The sequence below is a fragment of the Perkinsus marinus genome (genome assembly GCF_000006405.1).
Source record: "Perkinsus marinus ATCC 50983 genomic scaffold scf_1104296953800, whole genome shotgun sequence".
In the NCBI taxonomy this organism is placed as follows: domain Eukaryota; phylum Perkinsozoa; order Perkinsida; family Perkinsidae; genus Perkinsus; species Perkinsus marinus.
This window is the reverse complement of record NW_003208364.1, coordinates 236,759-244,343: the sequence shown is the minus strand read 5'-3', so window position 1 is coordinate 244,343 and position 7,585 is coordinate 236,759. Positions and strand designations below refer to the sequence as shown.

The window sequence follows — 7,585 nt, the reverse complement described above, 5'->3', positions numbered from 1 at the left end:
ATTAGTGTGACTAGGCGTATACACTCATAGGCATGAGTAATAGTCCTCTCTTACACCCAGCTGTGTTTATATGTACAGCTATAGCAAGGACCTCGAGCGAATGGCTTCCACTGGATATCCAGGTAGTTTTGGATGTGGATGACAAGTGGTCTATCGTTCGTCGTCTAAAAATTCGAATCAGTTAAAATTAGCAAAATTAGCGGATCCTGCCGATAGAGATCCTATCTCAGAAAATGGCTCACATAATATAGCGTGCACTCGAACCACGACGTCGTTGCTGTCAATGACTTGACTTCGTACTACAATTCGTACTACTGGAGTATGTCCACACTCGTCCAGCAGTCCTACGATCATTCGAATGGAAGATTGGTCGCTATGTGATCCCAACTTGTTTTTACGGACTCATTTAGGATTCCAGCTTCGACATGGCACGGCTTTCGTGTTGTTCTTGTCGACTGAGATTGTTCGTCGAAGCAACGCTGAGGATAAATGCTCTGGGGTCACTAGCGTTAATCTGTTATCATCTTACACTGTCGAATCGATATCGCAGGGTTTGTGTGGTGCATGTTAACTGAATAAACAGTTGATTTCGACTAAATTATGGCTCTGCGGGCGAAAGATGCCGACTTCGAAAACTTTGCTTCCCAGGCCAGGTCTCTGTTGGGTAGAAGATGGGCAGACGGCGCCTCACTCATCAGTAGTTATACTATATTGAGTAGGTAACGATTTGACTGACGACTGGCTACAGGAAATGTGGAGTGGTGCAGATGGTGATCTTAATCGGGCATTGAATCATGTAATAGGCACGGACGGGATCGCAAGGCCGGAAACACTCGATAATTAGGTTCTAGATTCCCCACCTGATAAAGTTGGTCGCTCTGGAGGGTAGAACGTTACTCGATGGAGCGGTTCCTGTTTACACCCAACTTTGCAGGTCAGTTAATGCCGCACCAGTGGCGTCCACCAAGGCCAAGTCCCCGAAGAAAAAGAAGCATTCGAAATCTGCTGCTGCTGCTCCTCGGCCAGCACCTCCGGCCCCAGCATGGGATGACGAGTGGGGGTGCAACTTGGTGGTTATGGTAGCATTGTTGTGTATTAGATACGATGATCCCTTCTTTTCGGCCCCTGCCCCTGTTCCGACATCAGCAGCTCCTGTGCCACCACCACCACCAGAACCCGTCACGATGCAACAGCAACCACCTGCACCACAGGGGGTATCTTCGATTATTAGGCGTTGTTGTATCATCAAGGCTCGATTCGCAGATGTCATCTCAGCAAATGGCTGCACCTTCTAGTGCACCGCAGCTAATGGGCCCCCAGATGGGTATGCAATATCAACAGGTTCCATATCCCTCTGCTACTCAGCAGCAATCTCCCCAGATGATGCAAACCATGCCTACCATGCCCTCGGTAAGCAGGCGGAAGTCAGCTACCTGGAGGAGGTCGTCAATGTTACGCTTTACTTAGGCTTATGGCATGATGGATAATACTCCTATGAATACAGCTCCTAATCCAGGCATGGCGGCGTCTTTGCAACATCAGCAACGCATGCAATTCGTAAAGAACTAGGCAAGCTCTCTTCCCAATTGAAGGGTTATTAGATACAATCTCAGCAACAGCAAGTACTCATTACACTGAAAACACAGCTAGACACGGTAGGTCTCGTGATTGAAACGACCCACTCGCCGACCCACTTGTTTATGTTCGCTCTGCAGGTGCTGGCTAATCCTAACCTCTTGCAGGACGTTGCAGCAATGCATCAATTAAAGGACACAATGAGTGTAGTATACCAGGAGTTATGCCTTATAGATAGTTCTATTCGGACAGATGGCCATGGAGGCACCTAATGCTACGATACAAATGGATGAGCAAACCAGACAGAATGAACAAGCAGCACAATTCATCAGATTCATGCAGGTGGTGATCAGCAACATACCTATTCTGTCTGTCACCTTGATATCGTTTTTTGTTATATCTCTCTCAGAGCCAGATTTCTGAAATGTTAACGAATCCCCGAGTAGCCTCTAATCCCGAGCTCCTCCAACAGTTGAATACCCAGATGAACCAACTACGCTTGATCACAATGCAGCAGGTAAGTTATTTTATTCGGATCATCCGCCTCATGCTTGTACGTCTCTTACAGGTTGCATCTGAACAGTTGTCAACCAATCCTGTCACAGCCTTGAGTTTGGCTACTGCGCCCAACTCTGGCGCCAAGACTCTCACTACTGATGATATACGAAGCATTTTGGAAAGTACTATCTTGACCACTAGATGTATGCTAGAAAACATCGTCATGTGCTACTACACTCCAGCATACAATTCACGCATACAAGACGTGTTATCGTTATATGATTACCGTGTCCGCATAGGAGGATCTTACTGCAGGTGCAATGCTCGATTCGGAGAGTGAGGATAGTGAAGATGATGAGGATAGTGAAGAGGGTGCGGGGGGATCCGATGATGCTACTGAGTGGTGGGGCGATGATATCGCGAGGAAAGGAGGTAAAGGAGATATGATGCAGAATGAGAAGCATGTTAGCTTTGGAGAGGGCTCTCCGAAGAAGGGTTGCATGAAGGTATTATACTGGCTAACAACTCTTGGTCACTCGGTTTCGCTACATATGTTCAAACGTATTAAATGCTTTTAGAAGGGGTCCGATCCGTCTTTGTCGGAGAGTAACCCTTTCAAAGAGCCAGAGGGTGAGGACGAGACCATTCCTGGGGACAAAAAGCTCCGAAACTCGTCCCGTACACTGAGGAAAGGTACTTAGTGCTGCTGCTGCTGCTGCTGCTGCTTGTGACTCAATGTCAATCATAGGACGCAAGACTTCGAGAAAGAGTGGTTCTTCTGATGAGAAGAGCCTTACCAAATGGATGAAGCAATTGATGGCTGCTCAGTCCCAGTTGGGTAAGTTGTTGCAATTGTGCCTTGTAGCTAGTTATGCTCGCCTCACTGATCCGTCTTCTCTATCGTGCAGGATCATCTGCTAGCATGCCGTCCAATACCGTCTTTCCTAATAATAGCACTCCGGTACGTAGTCTCTTCCGCTTGAATGTTCCACCTATGCATCACTAGGTTCTACCTAGCGTCTACCATATGAGTCAAGGCGCAGCTCCCCTACCAATGCAAAGTATGCCCACTGTTATGCCGCCCAATGGATATCCAGTCCCATCGACTGCAATCGGCGGGGTACCTCCAATGACAACCTACCCTAATCCTCCTACACCTTATCCTCAACAGCAGCAACCACCCTACTATTAAAGGACCAAGGATCGAGATGTTTTGATGCTAACAATCTTTCATTTTGTATGTCTACCTTTGGGCGAGTATTGTGTGCACTCTATGCTCTAGAAGGGTAACAGATTGATAAGCTGGTGCCTAGCAATATCACCACTTAGTAGATGTCTGGTCTATTGTCCGCAATCACGCTTCCCAACCGTTAAGTGCGTACTGCTTCAGTGATTTTTTCTGTACTTTTCCCTCGATAAAAAAATTGCTTTGCGTCGGTGTTTCTGAGGTGGACTAATGAATGACTAATACTCAGTTTTTTGGTGCTCATAACAGCTATGTGGCGTCAGGCTGCTAAGGTCTCCTATAACCAGTAACGATGATGGTGACCTCATTGTGACATCAGGATCTCATCTTTAAGGTACACGAATGAGATGGCTGTGCTGCTACGTAAATGCCTCAAAGAGCCATTTAGAAGCCAGGCTATGAAGAGCACTGGAGTAAGTCATCTTCCCTTTTATCATCACGGTTTCCTCAGCACGTTTACTCAATCCCAATCTTACTAGGTCCAGTTTCGAGAGAAGTGGTTCGCGAACGGGACCGAGGTCTCACGAAATGAAATTAAAGACCTTGACGGAGCTTTCAGGTAATATACTCTACCTGTGATCAAGGTTATCGTCGTCGGCACGATCCCCCCTTTTAGGTTCGCTGCGAATCCTAGCTCCCTCACCAAGTGAGCCGCGAATCGGATTGGTATTATTGCCTAGAGAACAAGGATCACAAGATTATCAAAGGACTACACTCCTACCAAGTTGGTTTCTGCACTTAGTGTCGTGTTATGTAGTTCATTGTCTGGGTGATCATTAGACCCGATTCCTGCTGTCTTAGGTAGCCATTTTTTCAGCCTCCCTAGGTTTGTCCTGTTTCTGATGGTTCCTCGTGTGATACAATGGCATCTTTGGGAGCTCATCGCCGACAACAACGGTGGCAGGATTGCTATCTTTGGCGTCTTATCGAGTCGTGGTTCGTGATGGGGCATATGTTATGTTCACCATAAGTATTGAGATAGTATACAATCGCTCAAGTATCTGAACGGTGATTGATGCTGCTGCTGATCGGCTCCACCGCGTGGCTTGCGCTCATAGCGATGTAGATGTTTCGGGCAGTAAGTGAGAAACGAGTACCGGGCAAGGCTTCGACGATGAGCGGGGCGTGGCGGAAGGTAGGCTGTGCTTGTCCAACTCGTCGCATGGACGCTCGTTGGAGGAGTAGATCGGCTGGCTTCGGATTAGGGGAATAATGATTGCATGATACCAGCAGATCTTGATCCCTTTCCAAGTGCGTGATGTTTCATCTGATGTATCTAATCGAGTTTCAAGGTCCTGCACTGTAAACGTCATTTGAGTAACTCACTCTAATGATAATCTCGCCCGCCTGATTGGTAAATCGCTCGTCCTTGGCAAGATGCTTTGCCCGACTGAAACTCTTTCGCTTGGAGCTTCTTCGTTTCATGGGTCAGTTTCGTTTTCAAGTATCCTCAAATGACTGAGAAGGTTCGCGTCTCTCATATTTTATGTAAGCATACAGGCTCGAGGAATCCTGTTTCGAGAAGAACGTGTCATGACATTAGTATTTCTCATGACGAGGCATTGAAAGAAATTAAAGGTCGGTCTGGTTACGTGGTGGTGTAGTCTTTCATCAATTGCTCTGTATGTCTTCAGATATGATTGAGAAGCTCAAGGCTGATAAAAGTCTTTTCCCCGAGATGGCCATGGCAAGGAGCGATTGTGGTTCGTATAAGAACGGCGGGGATCTTGGATATTTCGATAGGTAGTCCATAACGACGATAACTCAGACTTATTGTCAATTCTGGATTGCTTACCTCAGGGGTGAAATGCAACGGCCCTTTGAGGAAGCCGCCTTCAGTCTGGAGGTTGGCGAGCTGAGTGGACCCGTGGAAACAGAGTCTGGGGTGAGCAATACAACTAAAGACCCTTACAGGAAGGGCCCTCTTCATCGGAATAGATTCGTGTATGTAGGTCCACGTGCTCCTCCGCACCGGTTGATAGCTCCAGTAGGATAATATCCCGTGAGTTTTTTGCTGTAGTTTACTATTTCATCGTGGTAGAGCATGTTGTGTTTCGAACGTAGGGTAATTAAGGGACGCAAGGAACCAGTGACAAATGGGGTGTTACAGATTACGTGCTGAACATTGCGAGTTGAAAAAGTCCGCTCTTACGGTCGCATAATGAACACTGCCTTAATAGTTCGTTACTCACCATCAAGGTGATTTGAATATCTCATTCAACGTTGAATGGTCACTTTGGAATGTGCCCCGTGCTTGTTCATAAAACTCAATGCGGTTACTTGCATTAATGTTGTCAGATAGCATGGAGTACGATATGCATTACATGCATTACAAAGTTATTCAATTGGCTTGATCTCGAAGTTCTTGAACGTATCTAGAGGTCTTCGATCCTCAACAACATCCGCCTGAGCAACATACATACATAGAGCTCTAGCACGAGGCAACTTACCGCGACTGCTATGCTCTCAACTCCAGATTCATCCATACCTCGAGCTAAACGTAGGTATCCATCTTCTCCCCACTCAGGACCCCAGGAATTCTAACACCGAGCGGATATTAGAACACATTTTTGGTGTTGTCCTTGAAGCTCGTATAAGCATACAAGCCCCACTTGTATGAGCCAATAATCTTCCCCATTATCTACGCCGTATCCTATCAATAGGACGGAATGGCCAACCTCTTCCCATTCGGGACCTAAGTTGAGTTACTCAGGATTCAGACATGAGTAGATTACGATGATAGCTGTCTCGTTCCAGGTCGCTTCGGTAAACTCCGCTTCTGTAGTACATCATGTCATGTGCTGGTTTTATAGACACCACAAGAGGGCCGTCATCGACCAATTCTTTCATTATCTGATGGGAATGAGGCCAAGCTATGATCAGCAGGAATGCTTCAGCGACCAATGCCACATGGCTCGATACTGACCTGGGCTGAGGAGGTGATGCCACCATAGTATCCACCAACATAATGATAGTTTGATACCCGGTATTTGGGTAAAGAGGATGGATCACATGTTATCTCACACTTCCCGTTCTCTGCTGTATATCTCGAATGGATGAAGACCATCGACAATACCACAAACGAACGATGGCCCTACTCGGCACACGAGGTTGGTAAGAGGCCGACATCAGAAGACCATTTACTCGTTAGGAAGGAGAATCCACCATCACAGCCTTGGTTATACTCGGCACAGTACAGAGGGAAACTAAAAGGCGAACAATCGACATCTAGCTACTTCACACACATATACGATATGCTCCATGGGACCGCAGTGATATTTCGGGTATGTATCTTGTGCCTGGCTGACAGCATGCGCATAGTTGCAATCGCGTAGCATGATCCACAGGAGCCTTGATTCATCACGGGTTCAATGTAGTTCACACCTACAAACTCGGTAATCGATACAGGTGCCATCACGCACACCTTCAACGTTCCTCCAATCCAGACTGTCGGGGAGTGTGCCTTCTGTATTCGACAGCTCCGAGTCTACCAAAGACGTGTGATGTAGTGCCGTGCGCCCTCGTCGACGTTCCTAACAAAGGCTCCAATGTGAGGTGGGTAACTGCGAAGATTGGCACAAACCGAATTTTCTGGAGGCGGCTGTCGTGGTCAACATTTGCGTCCTCCGAATGAAACTTCATCCTCAACCCCGACATTCTGTTGAGCTCCCGCAGGGACTTTCCAACAAGCCATGCATAGGTAGCCGCCTTCCATGTGGCACCAGGTCTACTGTTCAAACTTGCGACCTGAGGGGCCGATTGATCCAGGTGTAGTTGCGCATCTGAGTCTTACAACTGCTGAATGGTAATCCATTCCCAAGGGCTTATCGTATATTGGCGTGAATTCTTGCACCTCGACTTCGCCAAAAGACGTGCTCAATCTAACCTATGGGTCGTGTAGAAATGCTTCCTGCTATGGCACAAACTATTCGCATCAACACTCTCCATGATGAGCTAAGACGAAGTACTCGTATTGAATGTTACTTTTCGGCCATAGAAACATCCGAACTCAGTTTGATCGGTTGTTGTGAACCATCCTAGCATGGTTCTATCACAGTGTGAGATATTGTGCTGGCGACCATCATCATCCCAAGACAAATCAAAGTTAGAAAAGGCGAAGAATACTTTATCGTCTATTCGTGTCTGAAACAGAGATGGTCATCCCAGTGGCATCACTGCATCATGCCAGCCTACTTCAAATCCCTCATCGTATACCATCGTCCAGTTGCCACTGACCATTGGATCGGATGACATAGTAACTCTATT

The 7,585-nt window shown here is 47.0% G+C and overlaps 4 protein-coding genes across 4 annotated transcripts; 3 read left to right on the top strand and 1 right to left on the bottom strand.

The window, feature by feature from the left end:
- Positions 1–2,994, top strand: Pmar_PMAR014926 (hypothetical protein; the record flags this gene model as incomplete). The annotated part of the gene is made up of 13 exons (XM_002776301.1): positions 1–796; positions 845–1,054; positions 1,100–1,214; positions 1,264–1,410; positions 1,468–1,557; positions 1,716–1,781; positions 1,828–1,917; positions 1,985–2,092; positions 2,144–2,255; positions 2,389–2,579; positions 2,652–2,766; positions 2,822–2,911; positions 2,939–2,994. The coding sequence occupies exons 3-13, from the start codon at positions 1,185–1,187 to the stop codon at positions 2,992–2,994; spliced, it is 1,095 nt and encodes a 364-aa protein (XP_002776347.1). The 5' UTR covers positions 1–796; positions 845–1,054; positions 1,100–1,184.
- Positions 2,995–3,554: 560 nt separating this feature from the next.
- Positions 3,555–4,050, top strand: Pmar_PMAR014925 (conserved hypothetical protein). The gene is made up of 4 exons (XM_002776300.1): positions 3,555–3,605; positions 3,654–3,732; positions 3,799–3,878; positions 3,936–4,050. The coding sequence occupies exons 1-4, from the start codon at positions 3,571–3,573 to the stop codon at positions 3,967–3,969; spliced, it is 228 nt and encodes a 75-aa protein (XP_002776346.1). The 5' UTR covers positions 3,555–3,570; the 3' UTR covers positions 3,970–4,050.
- Positions 4,051–4,773: 723 nt separating this feature from the next.
- Positions 4,774–5,298, top strand: Pmar_PMAR014924 (peptidylprolyl isomerase, putative; the record flags this gene model as incomplete). Its single annotated transcript, XM_002776299.1, has 4 exons — positions 4,774–4,807; positions 4,954–5,062; positions 5,120–5,204; positions 5,272–5,298. 4 exons carry the CDS (start codon positions 4,774–4,776, stop codon positions 5,296–5,298), a joined length of 255 nt encoding a protein of 84 aa, XP_002776345.1.
- A 358-nt stretch (positions 5,299–5,656) lies between these two features.
- On the bottom strand, positions 5,657–7,573 carry Pmar_PMAR014923 (cathepsin C, putative; the record flags this gene model as incomplete). The annotated part of the gene is made up of 9 exons (XM_002776298.1): positions 5,657–5,725; positions 5,770–5,859; positions 5,932–6,014; positions 6,055–6,172; positions 6,246–6,366; positions 6,418–6,525; positions 6,556–6,703; positions 6,744–6,852; positions 7,514–7,573. The coding sequence occupies 9 exons, from the start codon at positions 7,571–7,573 to the stop codon at positions 5,657–5,659; spliced, it is 906 nt and encodes a 301-aa protein (XP_002776344.1).
- Positions 7,574–7,585: the final 12 nt, after the last annotated feature.

Coding starts and splice junctions, on each gene's coding strand:
- Pmar_PMAR014925 (XM_002776300.1), top strand. CDS start 3,571: ATGTGGCGTCAGGCTGCTAAGGTCTCCTATAACCA. Junction 3,606..3,653: donor GCTAAGGTCTCCTATAACCA/GTAACGATGATG, acceptor CTCATCTTTAAG/GTACACGAATGAGATGGCTG. Junction 3,733..3,798: donor AGGCTATGAAGAGCACTGGA/GTAAGTCATCTT, acceptor CAATCTTACTAG/GTCCAGTTTCGAGAGAAGTG.